General features: G+C 34.4%; 1 protein-coding gene across 2 annotated transcripts; it reads right to left on the bottom strand.

Moving 5' to 3' along the window:
• Positions 1–2809: 2809 nt before the first annotated feature.
• LOC108049779 (calsyntenin-1) lies at positions 2810–19088 on the bottom strand. 2 transcript variants are annotated; one of them, XM_044460597.1, is made up of 12 exons: positions 18953–19088; positions 17509–17666; positions 13484–13626; positions 12933–13433; positions 12767–12874; positions 8062–9111; positions 7944–7998; positions 6003–6548; positions 5851–5934; positions 5620–5750; positions 4734–4857; positions 2810–4676 (listed from the first exon to the last, which is right to left on the bottom strand). In XM_044460597.1, the coding sequence occupies exons 2-12, from the start codon at positions 17621–17623 to the stop codon at positions 4609–4611; spliced, it is 2925 nt and encodes a 974-aa protein (XP_044316532.1). In that variant the 5' UTR covers positions 17624–17666; positions 18953–19088; the 3' UTR covers positions 2810–4608. The 2 variants fall into 2 exon arrangements, with proteins under 2 accessions (XP_044316532.1, XP_044316531.1); XM_044460596.1 differs by having other exon boundaries at positions 7944–9111; positions 18953–19087.

The raw sequence follows: 19088 nt of genomic DNA, 5'->3' as shown, positions 1-19088 counted from the left end.
ACGCTTCCTTAAAAATATAAAATGAGCTTTAATACGGTTTTAATATCTGTAGACATTAGTTTATAGTTATTGGTGACCCAAAAGATTGCAAAGACTTCAAAATGGTCATTAACGCTGATAAAAAGCCAGCAAATGCTCATAGAGGTCGTTATAATGCACCTCAAACAAATGAAGTGGGTTTGGTATTAGTTGATCAACAATTTCCAAGTCGGGACATTTTTATAGAGAGTCATAATAGCAAAGTGAACTTTACCGATCTTATGACTGTCTACAATATCCATTAATTTTTTGCCACGGATATGATGGATATTCCATAAATATTCCCCAACGGGATCCGTTAACAAAAAATTATCTAAAGAAGACTGTAAATGCATTAAGCTTTTACAGTTATCGAATAATTCTTAGGGAGACTGAAGTCAATCACTTGCATTATTATAGAGCTCTGTTTAATCAATTTTTGGTTGATATGAGTGCAAAAATGGAAACAGAACGGTTTAATTATATTCGAGCAAATCAAAAAAAGTTGGGAGCAGAAAGTTACATATGTATGTACATCTTCAAGACGCTATAGGTAGGGGAGATGCAGATATGACTCAACTTGGTCAGATGGTGATTTTACCTTCCACTTTTACAGGCTCTCCTCGATATATGCATGAAAAGACCCAGGATGCTATGACTTATGTTCGACATCATGGCCGACCTGATATTTTAATAACATTTACCTGTAACCCTAAATGGGAGGAAATAACGAATGAGTTGTTTCCAGGCCAAAAACCTCAGAATCGTCATGACCTGATATCTCGAGTCTTTCATTTAAAAGTTAAAACATTAATGGCGCTGTTGATTAAAGGCCAATTGTTTGGTGAAGTACAGTGTTTTATGTCTTCTATTGAATGGCAAACACGTGGTCTGCCCCATGTCCACATACTTATTACATAAGAAAAGTAGGATATTGGGGTTATCCATCGCAAGCGAAGCTGCGGGCACCCTGCTAGTTATTTTATAAATTGATTCGGTGTCCCTCTTCTCTTTGCCAGAGCAAGTTCAAAGCTGTTGTACTAAAATCTACGCTGAAGAAGTCACTTAAGGGAGTGAGGAGTTAGCATAGAACCCAAAAATGTTGCAAGACCAGATGTAATTCTTCCAATTAGCAGTCTGAAAACCCGAATTTCTGAGTGGTTGGGGAATACACCGGGCACGAGGCGCTATGTCAGCGGTCCTACGCTTGTCCCGCTGACCAAGGCCGAGTTATGCAGCGGGCTACGCAGCGGATTCGAATTTCAAGGTCGGCATTCTGTGCATAGCGCCGTCAATTCTGCTATTCTCTTGTAGAATATTTATGTAAGTTTGCATTAATGAATTCTTAACAGACTCGAACAGAATTCCAACGGAATCCGGAATAATATTAAATCCGATAAACGGATTTTGAATTAATATTAATCAATGAACAGGAGTGATTCCGAAAAATAAAGATTATAAATATCAGCGGGAATTAATATTTATCAATGAACGTGAATAATTCCGAAAAATAAAGATTATAAATATTAGCGGGAAAATAGTCTTGTCATTACTTACATATATGTATGTATGTATGTATGTGTAAAACTATGATAATTGCATTCTAACTGTGCACAGTTGTGTTTGGGGAACCTCCCTTATTCTACATAATTCAAAACTGAAACTGCATACATGCATACATATATTATCTTTAATTAGACTTCGTTTTGCATTAAATTCTATGTTTCGCCGTTAATTTAACAATAATATGTGTGTGTACACCGTTTGTGAAAAATTCTGATGAATGCATGTGTACTTACTCGGACGGAACATCGTTACAAAGGTTTGGCACCGTTTTTTTTTTCGTAAAAGCCTAGTACTCAGATCGACAAACGAGTCCGCTGGCGTAAAAACTTTAATCATCTGGAATGATTAAAGTTTTTACCAAAATGATTAAAGTGTCCAAAATTTCGAGAGTTCATCCGAACTAAGCGAACTACGGTCTTATTGTCAATCAGCTCTCAAATATCGAATATGCGGGAAAGAGCCTTTAAAAGATATTATAAACTACCTTGGCAAAACAAGTCTGCCGCTGTACAAAAAAATTAAAAAACAATTCAATTTAAATTTAACAGTTGTTTTTTAATTTACTGATAATTATTTGCTAATTTAAAGTTTATGCTGCACTTTTATTATTTTTTTTCGTTCATTTTTGATCTAAGAAACACTTTGCTCTGACAAGAGGCACCCCAGATAGTATTAATGTTATTTTGTCCTCATATGAAAGCTCCTGCAATCGACTTTTGCGGGTTTTTTGATTTTTTCCCTTCATTTATTTAAAAAGTTTAGTGAGAAACGCACGCTAAAAGATTACATTTTTTAATCTTTGCGCTAGGACTCGCCAAAAGTTCATTTCAGGTGGTTGGCAACGCGAAGTAATTTTCTGGTATTTTTTTCATCGTTCTGATTACCGAGGTGAAAAAAAGCCTGACGAAAAGTGAACACCAGCTGTTTGCCTCTCGCTCTCTCTCACGACTGGCGTACAGTTTTCGTCGATCTGAGTACTACGCTATAAAATAAGACATTCCTTATGTGTGACAATTAATGAAAGTGTGCAGGGCGCTTTTTATGACAGTTAACTCAAGGGATGGAGCCGAAATAATATAAAACCATCTTAAAAGGCGATATTTACGCATTACTATTCCAAAGCAAAAACGTTTTCCCGATCGTTCCTTAAGCTGCTATATAATACAGTAGTTCGATCGGCCAGATTTTTTAACATGATTAGTTTACACAAAACAAATACGATATGGAAAGTTTTGTTAATAAAACATTTTTTTTTTTTATTTGACCCGATCGTTCCTATAACAGCTATAGCATATAGACGTCCGATCAGGCTTTACAAACTTGATATGCGTACACATATAAAAAGACGATTGTGAAAGTTTCAAATCTCTAGCTCTTAAACTAAGCTCGCAAGCGGTATACATAGAAATAGCCGGACAATCGGACATGGCTACATCACCTAAACTGATGAGATGCTGATCAAATATACATATATACAGGGGTGGTCAAAAATATTTGCACAAATTACACGTACTTACTCATAAGAAATATGCAAATACTTTTGACCACCCCTGTATACATATATGTGTCAGAAATGTCTCCTTCACCGCGTTACAAACTTAAGACTAAAATTAGAATACCCTGCAAAGGAAAACAAAATAATTAATATTTTGCGAAGTCAAAAACTTAAGTTTGTTTTGACAGGTTGATGCTCTAGCTATGAAAGTGACTGTTACAGTATACGCAAAATGTACTGATCAATGGCAGTAAATAAAAAAAAAAACTTTTTAGGAAAATCGGGATTTTTTTGAACCTTTAAAATAATTTGACAGCGCTTGCTTTTTTAAGTAAACCACAGTTCGTGATTTTCTAAGTTAATTTTTCATTTAACCAATGAAAATGTACAAAATATAGCGTAGGATTTCTTTCGGAGAGTTGGGTTACGGATCTAAATCTAGTTTCAGGCAGGGAACACAAACGCACTTGCTAAATAGGTTTAAAATAGCTTTTAAAATTATAAATATTATTTCACCTAAAAGTTTAACAGAAACGAATTTGGTTACCTTTAAAGTAACTCTCTTTTATCTTTTCGTGTTTTATACCGATCCTTTTAAATAATTTTATCTGCTATGTTTAATTTCATTAAAACATCCGTGCCTAAAACAACCTTTTTTTTTATAAACATACCGTATTGGTATATAGTTTTGGTTGGGCCAAAAAATCACCTTTTCCTGTTTTTGGATTTGGATTGTCCGTAACCTTCTTCACCAAAAAATAAACTATCTAATACTTTTTGTTTTTTTTTTTTGAAAGAAATGAATTTTGAATGAATAAATAAAAAATATGTTTTTAATAGTACATCTTTTCAAAAACGTAGAGCTTTCATGGTCGGTTTAAAAATAAAATGCTTACACTTTTCGATATGTTTCTTAACCTAAGTTTTTAATTTGTAAAATAATAAGTCCATAACAACATTGCTTTATTAAATAACTCAATTGATTTGGCTATTTCGATTCCTTTTGGAATATTTAGTAATTAAATATTAAGCTTAAAATATGGGGACGGAGAAACCTCCTTCTATGCATTAGCGAAAGAATGCAGTTGAAGATTGTTAGACATGTGCAGTTTACATTCTTAAGTGAGGGTTGACAAACAATAAATTAAATAGGTCTTATATATATATATATATATATATATATATATGTGTCTATATGCTTTTATTATGGATCTAGCGACGTTGGTTATACAATAATTGTACTATACCTTAACTATAATTTGTGTTCGTGCTAATATTACATGTACATGCAATGTGGTGTATTGCGCACGTCCACTGACTTAGTTTTTACAATCGTACAATTGCAAAATAAACATTTTTTGCAAAATCATATATAAATGCGCGTCTTTACAATTATGTGTGCATGCATATATGCGGACTCTCATTTGAACTGATTTAACTTTTGGATAATTGTTGATTTAGTAGTTTATATTTTAAAAGCACATTTACATATTTTAGTTCCAGTTTTAAGAAAAAATATATTACGTAATTCACTGTTGAAAAATATTGGTGTTATCCCATTCAAGTTGATTGATGTGAGCGAACCCGTCCTTTAAAGCTGATAAAATGAATCAACATTAATATAAAAAATATAAATTATAAAATATTACTGTACCTTCTTCATCTTCTGAGTCCGAATTTTCCGATTCTGAACTTTCTTCTGATGCAGCATCTGTTTGCATTGGATTTATAGTTATAGTCAAAGCTGAATCATCCCAAACTAAGCCATCATCAACGATCTAGAAATTATTCATTATTAATAATTATTAAATTATCTGTTCCCATATTCTAAGTAATTTTTACTTCCTATCTATGGGTACTATAATTTTGGTCAGGACTTTGTAACTCAGCGAAGGACACATTTCCGAACTTATAAAGGATATGAGATTTTTAGCGCTTAAGTATGCAGCTTAAAACGTTTTTAAAATTTGTAAAATTGGTTTTAAATATATTTGCATGTTTCTTCATGTTTTTATCCAAAGTTGTCTTTCTATTGCAGATAGTATATAGAACGGAACGAGACGGATCGGGCGACTATATCATATAGCTCCAGTAGGAACAATCGGGAAAAAATTTAAAAAAGTATAACATTGTTGTTTTTATTTTTTTTTGTGCTTTTGGATTTGATAATATTTAAATGCAATGGAATTACGGTTTGAATTAAATTAAAATTTAAAAATATATATAAAAAATTTTTTTTTTTTAAGTTTTATAAAATAGAAAATTACTTTTGAATTCTTAAAAAATATATGTATCTTGAGATTTAAAACATATTTATTTGCGTATATATTGGAAACCAACGATAGTTTGTAGTTTTTCATCCAGTTAGCTTTAAAACTAAGATACTAGTTTGTGTAAAATTGCACGGACAGACGAATAAAGCTAGATTGCGTATTATGGTTAAGAACATATATACTTTACTTGTATAAATTTCTGGGGTATAGACTCTGGTCCTCTGGCCCCATTAAATTCAGTATTACATATTTAATTTATATACTTACTTTTGGACATGGTTGGTGCCGATCAGCATATTTCTGGTTGTTTTTCAAACGTGCAATCGAAACGCCGCAGAGCAAAACGGCCAAAAAAACACTTACAAGAATTATAAGCATTGTAAGGTGTGATCCTTCAGCTAAAATAATTTGCGTTAATTAAAATCAAATTATCAGTTTTTAAAAGTAAAAATACTACTACTACTATTTTTGTATATTCTATTAGAAATTTCAATTTACCTTTGTGTACGAAGGAATGAATGTGAGATTTCGGTTCTTGCACATCATTTGTGTGTAACAAAGAATATGAATATATCTTAGAATCTGTAAAACAAAATTATGGATATTAAATATATCTTATCTTTCGAATCATCTCTGTATTAAAAACCCACCAGTTGCCTGATTTTCAATGTCACTTATCGATCCACTTTTTAGGTGATAAGTTGTTTCAGTGTTGGTATTGCCAACGTTAGATAAAGCCGACGAAATTGGCAAATTTGTAGACTTAAACAATGTCTGTTTAGGATGCAATACAGTGAGAGTGAGTGTATATTCCGCACTTTTGTACTGAGAGCTAAGCTGAGCACAAGAAAGCTTAAACACTCGATTCAAATAGTATGCTGGTTTCTTATTACTGTATACAAGGGACCGTAACACGTTCAAATAGTTGTGAATGGTGTCCTTTCCTATCATTTCGACTCCATCTTTATTTATATTTGTCTTAATATCCATGGTAGATGACAATGACTCGTCCCCATCAATTTGAATGTCTTCATGATCCGGATTTAAAGAGGGAAATACAACAACGCTGCAGGAGTCCAGATAATTTTTCTGTTCTATTTTGCCGGTGTTCTTGGAAAGCGAGTCAATGCTGATTTTGTCCAATATGTGCACGCCCAATTTAATTTCTTGATACGATACCAATTTATTTGAAGTTCCTGGAAACATGTGATTGGGCTTTTAAAAAAATATTTATATATACAAATGTTGTATAAATATATATATATATATTATACATATTATTATAAATCTACCAATAATATAAAATAAGCAACAATAATATAATTTAATATAGAAAACTTGTGCTACGCCTGAATCGGAAGAGTATACACGATTAGGGTGAAACAAAACAACAACCATATGAACCACTGCCGACTGTTACTTCTGCCACGTAAGCAATGTTTCGAGCTTTATATAAATAAACAAGAGAGAACGCTTTAGTCGGGTGCCCCGACTATCAGATACCCGTTACTCAGCTAAAGGGAGTGCGAGGGAGATGGAGATAGAAACTTTGATCACGCATAACTTTTTAACGAATGGTCCGATTTGAAAAATTTCTTCTACATTTCGATAGGTATTGATAAACACAATAAAACTGCATTTTTACTTTTCCGAAATATTTAAATTTTTAAAATCGTATATAAGCGATTGTGGGCGTTAAAGGGGGCGTGGCACCTTTTTGAAACAAACTTGCGCTGCGTAGGAACTCCTAGAATCTGCATGCAAAATGCCAATCTTCTAGCTTTTATAGTTTCCGAGATCTCAGCGTTCATACGGACAGACAGACAGACAGACGGACAGACGGACAGACGGACATGGCTAAATCGACTCGGCTAGTGATCCTGATCAAGAATATATATACTTTATAGGGTCGGAAACGCTTCCTTCTAGCTGTTACATACTTTTGCACGAATACAATATACCCTTTTACTCTACGAGTAACGGGTATAAAAAGGTTACTCATCCCTTCGGCCATCAATTCTGGACCATCCCTTTTCCAGATATAAGAAAAATATAAAATTTGGCATCATAAAGTATATGTATTCATGATCAGCATGACTAGGAGAGTATATCTAGGAGTCGATCAGGATAAAAGTTTCTCAAAAGATTTCTTCTTTTTGCTGGTCGTATATAAGTGGAAACGACCCGGATCTGATGACTATATCATATAGCTCCCATAGTAACAATAGAAAATTTTGTTAAAATCAGACGACTTTATACCATATAAATCTTAAGAAAGCCTAAGACATATGTTAATAATACTCTGTAAAACTAAGGTTACTTTGTATACCTACTCTGGTAGTTTCACTGAAGAAATGAGCCTCTTGGAACAAGAAAGAAACCAAACTTCGGCAAGACGAAGTTTATATACCCTTGCAAGTTATTATGAAACGACTACATTTCGATTTCTATGCCTATATTACTAATATAATATAATAATAATATAATAATATAATATAATTTTAAAAAAGGTCGTAAACTGCTTAAGCTCAATAAATCTTCCTTAACTCTAACAAAAATAAAACAAAGAAAAAAAATTCAGCTTTAATTACCTGATATTGATACTTTGGTGGAATCGGATTGGGGATCTTGATCAGAGGTCTCCAGCTGTAATATTGATTTGAATTTTTTAATATTAACTTTCAAAGTTGCATTTATATTTTCATTTACCGACGCCGAACCGACATCAATATCGATGCCGAGTGAAGCTATCGGTTCGTTAACCATAATATAAGTCTCAATTGGCGGCAGACGAAGGGAACTTTCATTACTACACGTCAGAGTTGTGCGCACTTCAATGTTACGACGACCTACTGTTGGGTTATGCTTAATATTGATATACTGGATTTTGCGCATCAATTGTTCAACATCGTGTTTTGTTTTGCCATCGATATAGATTTCGTTCATTTGAAGGTTTGCTTGGATCTGGGCGTTTACAGAGTCGGAATTTTTATTTTTTATTTGCAGTAACTTAGGTGATAATAAGTGCTCAGCACAGGTGGTTCCACATTTAATGTCTTCAAAAGTCAAAACACCATTGAGAGTGACTTTTACTTCAGAAATATCTCCATTAAAACCATGTTTCAATCGATTTTCCAAACTTTGGTAACAAGCACCAATAGCTAAAGAGGTGTTAACTCCATGGGCTGCGTGTAAGGGCCAATCGTCAATTACCTCCGGATTGCTATGACGATCCTCAATAGAACTCTCAAAACGAACGCCGTCAATAAATAAATCAACCTTTGCCGGGTCTTCAACATTCAGAACATAATGATGCCACTCGTTGTCGCAAACCTCAGGGATTTTCCAACGCCATTCAGCAGGACTGAAGATATTTAGATCACCATCATTAAAATTTTTCCTTAATAAAAGAATAAGACGACAATTCCGAACGAACAATGCCATATGATGACGGTTCATTTTGTGGTCGTCAGCACTGCAGACAATATGCTCCTTAACATGTTTATTAGCCACCCCTTGACTATTATGCCGGAACATTGTAAGGATTGTAAAAGCACGTGTTGAGAAATCGTAATGGTCAATAACAGTGTCAGGGACTACAACTCCAGTGGAGCCATCAAAATGGAATATAGGTTCCACACCTTCGTCATAGCTCAACTCTTTAGTCCATTCAGCACCATGCGGCAAAAGGTCTTTCATTTTTTGACTTGCAGAGCAATTTGATATGTCCCGATCGCATCCAAATGAAATGTGTTTTGTCTGGAAAATTGTTTGAAAAAAAGGAATATTAACTTTATATATAAAGTAAAACATCTAAGCGAAACTTTTGTTTTTAATTTTGGTCATTATCTTGCATTAGCGTGTGCCAATATCAAGGTTGATTGTTATTTAATTTGCTTGGCAAGCGCCGAGTATTTAATATCAAAAGATAGTTATACCCGTTACTCGTAGAGTAAAAGGGTATATTGTATTCGTGCAAAAGTATGTAACAGGTAGAAGGAAGCGTTTCCGACCCTATAAAGTATATATATTCTTGTTCAGGATCACTAGCCGAGTCGATCTAGCCATGTCCGTCTGTCCGTCTCTCCGTCTGTCCGTCTGTCTGTCCGTATGAACGCTGAGATCTCGGAAACTATAAATGCTAGAAGATTGGCATTTTGCATGTAGATTTTAGGAGTTCCTACGCAGCGCAAGTTTGTTTCAAACTGGAGCAACGCCCCCTCTGACGCCCACAAGCCACAAGCTGTGGCCACAGTTGGTGCTATTATGAAAATTTTAATTGATATGTATTTGTTTCGTCAATACCTATCGATTTGCTTAATAAATGTTTGCCACGCCCACTCTAACGCCCAAAAACCCATTAAACGCTTAAGCCTGGCTAGCGCCTACATTTCCGCCTTTCATGGCCCGTGGTAGCGCCATCTAACGGATGACTTTGGAACAGCTGGCCAAGGTGCTCAACAGAGTCAACGTTAATTCTCGATAAGGATTTCTATTAAAGGAAATTGCGATGGTTTTCATTTGTCAATACCGAACTATATCCCAAGAACTATGCAAATAAAATCAAGTTAGCCAAATTGGAGGTCTGAGTCAAACAATGGCGTATGTGTGTATGTATGTAAGCATATACATAATGTATTTACATTGTACACAGTTGCAATTGCCCGGCAAAGATAACTCCTTTCAAAGAAAGCTATTCGCTATACCCGTTACTCGTGTTGTGCAAACATTTAGACTTTAATATACATAATACTATTTAAGAATGTATGTGTTTATCCAATATAAGTATGTATGTTTAATATTTCTAGTCAATTTATTGCACTCAAAAACATAAACATAAACACAGCTGCTGGTGCAGGACAAAAGCTGCCTGCGCTAAAGCTCTGCCAGTAGCCTTATTATTCTCGCTCCTGAAGGATCTTCTAAAAATGTTGTTTACACAGAGGTTTTAAAGTAATCATATTAATTAACATTATTAAACCTAGAAAGTTTCAGTGGAATAGGTCTAATTGGAGATACCACATTAAAAAAAACGCGCCAATTTCTCTACCTCAGGGGTGGTGTGGAAATGGGAAAGTCTTGACAACCGTACTCAAAACTAATTTTAAGCGAACGAAGTCGCGCCGGGTACAGCTAGTATTTATATAATTAAACAATCATCGTGGCCCTGCGGATGTATTTGAAGGTGGCATGTTTTAAAATGGCGGACTTATGAAATATGTCCCACATCGTCTCGATCTTTAAGGTTCCCGGTTATGGACAGGCTAGAGCTCGTAATTCCTGTCTTAAATCAAAAAAGAAAGGGAGCAATCTTGGGCAAGCCGAAGTTTTTGCATTTATTACAGAACAACTACATTTCAATTTCTATGCCTATATTTCTAAAAACAATGAGGCAATATCGATTTTGGTCTGTATTTCGCCATCGTCATATAGCTGCCATATAAACGATGGCAAAATGCAGCGCAAAATCGACATAGCTTCATAGTTTTTTGTAATATAGGCATAGAAATCGAAATGTAGTCGATTTGTAATAACTGCAAGTGTATATAAACATCGGGCTTTTAAAGTTTGCTTCCTTGTTTTAAAAAAATTTGCCGATTGTTCCTATGGGAGCTATATGATATAGTCGCCCGATCCGACTTAAATACTACCTGCAATAGAAGACAACTTTTGGGAAACTTTCAAGAAGATAGCTTTTATACTGACAAGTTTGCGTAGAAGCGGACGGACATAGCGATGCTGGTGATGCTGATCGAGAATATATATATATTCTATACTTTATAGGGTCGTAAAGGTCTTCTTAACTTCGTTGCAATTGCTGACTAAAATTATAATAACCTCTGCAAGGGTATAAAAACAAAAATTTCGCGCTCTACGCTCGAAGCCAGTTTATGAGCAATTCGGACACTGGGCAAGAATTAATCATTTTGATGGCAAAAAATAAGTTAAACATAGCTTTTCGTGATCTAGTACAGGTTCTAAATTCTAGGAAATGAAAGTGTCAATCCTAAAATCAGATTATAGAATGCAAGAGGGCTTGTAAAGAAGAAAGTCGCCTTTTCCTTAATAGCGACAGCTACCTGGTTATGACCAACACCAACACAATGCTAATCACCCTATCAACACCGCTAAAGGTGGTTTTGCTATCCTTATCAAGGCCAACATTCTCCACATTCAGAATGAGCCCACAGCGAGAACTGATTTACAACTAACTAGTCTCGATGTTAATACAAATGGTGGTGTCCTTAAAATAGCGTCGCTGTTCCTGTACAAAAAACGACTTCGACCAGTTACTGATCTCTCTGGGCCCGAAATTTTTGGCTGGAGGGGATTTTATTACCAAGCATCAACGGTGGGGAAATTTATTATTAAGTCGAGTGTTTAATCATTTTTTGTCAGAAAAATCGATATCAGAAATTATTTGAGTTGTAGGTGCGATTGTAACGTTTTGTAACGTTAAAAAGTTTTTTATTTGATACGCATATAGCTGGAGATAAGATATTTTTTTACGATTTAAAAAATACTTTTTTAATTTTAGATAAGTCCCAAACATTACGTTACGAACCTCAGAAGAAATTTAAGCAAATGGTTGGCACACCCTATCCATATGTTAAAGGGAAATCCTATAATATATTCAGTTTTGAATATACAAGGCTAAATACTGATTGGAAAGAGCGTCCCCTAATTAAAGGCAGCTGTGAGAGTCCAAGGAATCAGACCGAACTTTTTTTAAAACAACATAGCTGCACAATCTCAGATCGATTCAAAAATTATTCGCAGCGATAGATATTATTAAAAAACAAGAAAGGAAAGCTAACTTCGGGCGGGGCCGAAGTTGAAATACCCTTGCAGAATATTCTGCAAATTATATTCTCCAAAATTATTCATATGATGCATTCTTAATACTCATAAAAAATCCCAACTTCCTAACTTTAAAAACACCAAAGTTATGGCATTTCCAATCGTTCAGTTATATGGCAGCTATAGAATATAGTCGGCCGATCCTTATGAAATTTGATAGGTCGGATTAATTGGCCAAATATAAAACCCAAATATAAAACCCAACTTCCTAACTCAACAAACAGCAGAGTTATGGCATTTCCGATCAATCAGTTATATGGCAGCTAGAGGATATAGTCGGCCGATCCCGGCCGTTCCGACTTATATACTGCGTGCAAAGGAAAGAAGGGTGTGTGCAAAGTTTCAATTCGATAGCTTTAAAACTGAGAGACTAGTTCGCGTAGAAACAGACAGACGGACAGACAGATGGACAGACGGACATGGCTATATCAACTCAGGAGGTGATCCTGATCAAGAATATATATACTTTATAGGGTCGGAGATGTCTTCTTCACTGCGTTGCACACTTTTGACCAAAATTATAATACCCTCTGCAAGGGTATAAAAAGCTTACCTTTAGCGCTATGGATGCATGAATACTCAGGTCTTCATTCTTGCAAGAAATATCACACAAGTCCAGACGAGCATTAGGAAACAATTGAAGACTTTCAGTGCTACCGGACTAGGAATAGTTATTTTAATAACTTATATTATTATTATTACGTCTATGTTATACATACGGTATAATCAATGCGTTCTGGCATGCCTAAAAATTTTGTTTCACATACGCGGCGCACTTTGATGCTAACCATTATAGCGGAAGATTCTTTCATTGCGCAATCATAAGCAACAACGGACAGGATGTGGTTATGTGATACCTTGTGGGAAAGGGGTTCAGTGTTTTTAATTGATCCCTCGTTGTCTATTGAGAATGGTTCATCATTGTTCAGTATCTCATATTTGCAAACATCGCCAAAGAGTGGAGTACAGTCCTTATCAGAAGCTTCGACTCTTAAGATTTCGTTATAAAGTCGACCTTCGTCTACTTCAGTTACATAAGACGGTTCCAAAAATGTTGGTGCATATTCATTTATGTCAATAACAGTAATATGAACATTGGCTGTATTTGAAGGTGTTCCATCGCAGTATACCGCAACAATTTCGAAGTGATAGCTCTTGCGCTTTTCGCAATTTAAAGTCCGGCGTGCTTTTAATATGCCTAGGTTGTTAGCCAATTCAATCTGAAATATAAATTGAGAGTAATTTCTCAAAAATTACACGCAAAACTTACCTCAAATGGAATCTCATGATATGGCTTTTTAAGAATATGAAAGTTACAAATTTTCTCTTCATCCACCTTGATTAATGGAGTTATTTCCACCAGTGTTTCATTTTCTCGAATCAACCCATGATACGACTTTTCTAGTATGATCTCTGAAAAAAAAGAATATTACTGGAGCAGTCATAATATATGACTTGGTTCTCATGTATTTTTCGAAAATTTATCAAGCGTTCGTTTGGTTACTGTTAAAACATTTTTCGTTGAAAAGTGAGATAATCTGGCATAATCAGTTTCAGACGACTGCAAAGGGTGAATGAAAGTTAAATTTGCCTCTAAAGTAAAACTTATACAATTTTAGGACAATATAATTACTATTTAATCTACTTGGCACAGAAAAGTTAAGCCGACCTACCAAGTCGGGGCTATTAAACTCAGGGATATAGATGAGCATAATTCTACGGTTGTAAACTCCAGACGGTAGACCCATACTACAGAATCCCATGGACCAGCAAAATAAATACATTTTTAATGACTTAATAAACATCGAATTCTGTTGACCACCTTTAAGGGGGTATATACCTTTTTCATTTTCAAAAAATCGAGATTTTTTTTTTTGCTTTATCTTAAAGAACAACTTCTTGAGAATATTTCCCAAAATTTTCATAGAGATTTGAGCTGTAGAAAAAAAATTAAAGCGCTCCTAGCCGCGCGCCTCGTGCCCGCCCAAACCCAAACTTGAAACTTTAAACGCGAATACCTCGAAATGGTTTTTTTTAAAAATGACTTTGCGGTGATATGGATTGGCGAAAAACTACTGAACCGATTTTTTTTTAAATGTTCGTAATGAATTTTATTAGTACTTGAACGATCGTTTTTTCATGTAAAAATTTTAATTTCGCCGAAATAAATAGTTTTGTAAGAATTTTTGCGTCCAAAAACGTCTTTTTTTGCATTAAACGTTCCCGTATGCACAAAAAAAAAATTTTTTTAAAAACGTTCGTTCAAGTACAGGATACTACTTTAAACTAATGAAATATTTTTATTTTTTCGGTATCAGTTGACCCATTCGTCCTGGGGAATTATCACCGCAAGGCTCTTTAAAAAAAAGGCGTTTAAGGGAAACAGCCACACCTTAAAAACTATTAAATATAAAATAAAATCTTTGCATAAACATTGTCAACAATCTAAACTTTCAGAAAATATAATCATTCATTTAATAAAAACAATAGTTACATACATAAAAAAATTTAAACTTTCCTATTTTTTTCGACAAAAAAAGGTATATACCCCCTTAATAAAACCTAGCAAAGTCTCACGCTATACTAATCATGGACGAAATATGATCAGAAAATATTAGTTTTGGATTGATACGATAAAAAGTCATCCCTGCACCAGTTTTAAAAGTTATATGAACATATTTAAAGTTGTATTGTAATGTAATGCAATATATCCTTATACTCCAGGCACAATTTAACATAATACAATATAACTGAGGGACAAAGATGGCTTCATTGTGGGACACCGGAGGTAACACGGAGAATTTTTAAAAAGAACCCTTTGTGGATATCAACTGCAATCCCTAACAGGTCAAGTTTCCAAACAAAAAGTAAGTCTTTTACAGAGTCAAATGCTTTAATAAAGTCATTGTAAATGACTTATGTTTGAGAATTACTTTTGAAGCCCTTTATCACAAATGAAGTGAGCTCTAATAGGTTAGTGGTTGTGGATCTACATTTAATAAATCCGTGATGACACTGAGATAATTAATCTTCAAAGGTGCTGAAAATGAGTAAACAGTTTTTCAAAGAGCTTAGGGATAGCTGACAACTCAGAAATACCTCTTTAGTTACTGGCCTTATCAGTATCAGAGCGTATTGTTTATGACTGGTGCGATAACTCCCTGTTAAGATACCGAAAATAGCTTAGAATATGGTTCTCAGCAGAGCTTTGACAGATGTTCGGGGAGCAGCTAATGTAACCTCTGTATAGATTCTTACACTATGTGGAGAGCATATAGTAAGAATCTGTATGGAGGCGTCATTAGTCTTCCCGCGCTCTCGAGGGACTTTGCCAGTGAGCCCACGTAGGGGGAAAACGAAAAAAGACAGTTTTTCATATGTTCGATCGAACATGTAATCTAATCCCGTGGTAAATACTTCTTGCTGCTCTGCTCGCTCTTATTGTTAAGGCTGGGGTGTTTTCTCCATATACTATTGCTGCTGAGAACCATGTTCGATGGTAACTTTGCTTTCTCCCCAGATCTATCAATGAGAGCGAGCTCGGGACTCGATTGCATTTTAGATCGAACAGATGAAAAATATTTTTTTTTTGTTTTTCCACTACGCCTCTACTATGTTATTTTTAAAAAACAAAAGTAATTATTCCAAGTTAAAGAAAATGTCCATTCACATCCGAGAAAAAACCTTAATATTATACATACATTTTGGTGTCATAAATTATTAATTTTATCAATTTTGAATGTGTAATTTTTATTTTTTTAAATAAATAAATTAATTGAATAAATTACAACAGTAGATACTCAAATCTCTTTTTTTTGTAAAAATAAAATTTCAGTCAAAAGTTTGCAACGCAGTGAAGGAGACATTTCCGACCATATAAAGTATATATGTTCTTGATCAGCATCATCTGAGAGTCGATCTAGCCATGTCCGTCTGTCCGTTTCTACGCAAACTAGTCCCTCAGTTTTAAAGCTATCTGCTTGAAAATTTGTCTTTCTATTGCAGGTAGTATATAAATCGGAACGAGCCGGAACGGGCGACTATATCATATAGCTCCCATAAGAACAATTGAACATCGAATTTGTCGGCGGCCGGCAGCGTACGCAGTAAAAACAAATTTTTAAATTAATTTCTTCAATTTTTATTTATTTTCCTTATTGAAATTATATTAAACTCCTTAACCAATAATTAAACAAACATAAAATGTCAGGAAATTAAAATCAAATTAACGCTTCTTTTTGTAGAGATCATTGATTACATATCAATTCGTTTATTCGATTACTTAAAAGCTTCAAACAAAATGCTAAGGCGCCGAACGCCGGCGCCGCCGCGCCGATATTTTTTTATACCGACCCTATAAAGTATATATATTCTTGTTCACGATCTCTAGCCGAGTCGATCTAGCCATGTCCGTCTGTCCGGCGCCGCCGTGCCGATATTTTTTTATACCGACCCTATAAAGTATATATATTCTTGTTCAGGATCACTAGCCGAGTCGATCTAGCCATGTCCGTCTGTCTGTCCGTATGAACGCTGAGATCTCGGAAACTATAAAAGCTAGAAGATTGGCATTTTGCATGTAGATTTTAGGAGTTCCTACGCAGCGCAAGTTTGTTTCAAAATGGTGCCACGCCCCCTCTGACGCCCACAAGCCACAAGCTGTGGCCACAGTTTTGATGCTATTATGAAAATTTTAATTGATATGTATTTGTTTCGTCAATACCTATCGATTGGCCTAATAAAAGTTTGCCACCCCCACTCTAACGCCCAAAAACCCATTAAACGCTTAAGCCTGGCTAGCGCCTACATTTCCGCCTTTCAATACAATAGCGCCATCTAACGGATGACTTTGGAACAGCTGGCCAAGGTGCTCAACAGAGTCAACGTTAATTCTCGATAAGGATTTCTTTTAAAGGAAATTGCGATGGTTTTCATTTGTCAATACCGAACTATATCCCAAGAACTATGCAAATCAAATCAAGTTAGCCAAATTGGTGGACTGAGTCAAAACATACAAGAAGGCATATTTATATTAAGTTGTTTAGCTCAGTAACGGGTATCTAATAGTCAAGGCACACGACTATAGCGTTCTCTCTTGTTTTGTTTTGTTTTCTAATCATTTTTGTTTTATGGAGATTTCGAGAAACAACAAATTTATTTATTTAGAATAAATGAAGTTTGCTTGCTTTATAATATTTTTATTCAATGTAACTGTAAAAAATATTTTTAAATGGTTATATTAATAAAGCCAACGTTTTAGGCGTATGCAAATTATAAAAAAAATATGTACAATACCTTTTTGTGTTAAATATTCATCCTCATTTTCACTTGATGTTACAACTGCAGCAGCTAACATTGCACACATTATCACTGCAACGTAAATGCAACCTAGTTGGTTGTACACAGGCATGGTTACTGATGAATTTCTTCAAAAACAAAGGATTTCAATTTATCTGAAAAAGAAATTACGATATTTAAATAGGCTATAAAACCAAATCCTCGTTAAAAATATAGTTCTCAGCTAACGCTGTCGACTTTTTTTTTGTTTTTTGGAAAATGTATTATCTTTACAACAACAAATAACTCGGATCTTTGGGCGAAAGTCGAGGTTTTTGACTTTCAAGAGCCCTTAAAAATCGGAAAACAAATTACAAAAAAAAAACTCGACAACGTTACCTGGACAAATTTGTCCTTTAAACAATGCAACTCGATTTTTTCAATTCAGATGACTCTGTGATGCCTTTGAGGTGCCGACGGAGGTTACCCATATCTGACTCACATTTTAGTATTTTTGCTTAAATGTTGTATTATCATTTGGGAAAACAAAAATTTTACTGAGACTATTTGTATCGCCAATAAAAATTCGTAAAAATTACCGGTTTTGCAGCGAATAAACGAAGACTCTAGCTTGTGCTGGTCGATATTATGATTACGTATTTAGGCGTATCTATTAACTATTAATATTAATTATTATTTTTAATTTCGATCGATTTCTACGCTTCTTTCTATATGATCGATTCGACTATTTTTTAAATAGTCAAAAATGACTACATACATATATCATGAGGTAAATGTTTAACGTTAAAAACTTAGAAATATTGTTGATAATAATGTTTCAAATCAATAAAGCCTTTCATACTATCGTCAAGAAATAAGACTTTTTGGGAGTTTCAACAAGTTTGCGTTGAAGCGGACGGATACACGGACATGGCTGGATCGACTCGACTATTAATGTTGATCAAGAAAATACATAGACACATATGTAAATAATGACTTTATGGATTCGGTAATATCTCCCTGACTTTCAAACTTATGACTAAAATTATAACACGCTCTGCCAGTGTAAAAAGCTGAAGTATTGTTTGAAGGTAAAAGTGCTAATGTTCGGTTATACAAGTGTATAAACAGAAGTTTAGTTTAACTGCATGTTTGAACAACGTATTCGTACATATGTATTTATTTGTAAAAATCTTCTTGTATGTACATATGTAAATACATATGTAAATGGAATAGGATTAATGTGTTTGTATCCATGAGATACACATTTTGTAATGCGTTTAAGTATTTTTGATTCTTTTGATTATGAATTATTATACGTGACAATGGTTTTATACACAAACATATATATTTTCAGGTTTCTGCAGATGAAGTTTTTTAATTCAATGAAAAAAATAGATTTTAACACTTATCCAGCCTTTCAAGAAAAATCGATACTACGTTTCTTTACTTGGTTCCTTACTTCTTCTTAGTAAAAATACGTCTTGTAACGTGTAGAAAAGCAATTTTAGATTTAATTAAAGTTCTTCTCAATATCCTGGTAATGTTTATCCGACATTTTGAGATACTTGTGTAGAATAGATTTATGCTTAAAATGG

This window comes from Drosophila rhopaloa, unplaced genomic scaffold, assembly GCF_018152115.1.
Source record: "Drosophila rhopaloa isolate 14029-0021.01 unplaced genomic scaffold, ASM1815211v1 contig_203, whole genome shotgun sequence".
NCBI classification, from domain to species: Eukaryota; Metazoa; Arthropoda; class Insecta; order Diptera; family Drosophilidae; genus Drosophila; species Drosophila rhopaloa.
Note: the sequence above shows the minus strand (reverse complement) of the source record. Positions and strands in the feature narration are given on the sequence as shown.

Bases quoted from the DNA above. Each gene is read 5' to 3' on its own strand.
- LOC108049779 (XM_044460596.1), bottom strand. From the start codon at position 17,623: ATGCCTGTGTACAACCAACTAGGTTGCATTTACGTTGCAGTGATAATG. The intron at 12,875-12,932 runs GTATGTATAACA...AACTATTCCTAG, and splicing joins CAGAACGCATTGATTATACC to TCCGGTAGCACTGAAAGTCT. The intron at 4,677-4,733 runs GTACAGTAATAT...TCATTTTATCAG, and splicing joins GGACTCAGAAGATGAAGAAG to CTTTAAAGGACGGGTTCGCT.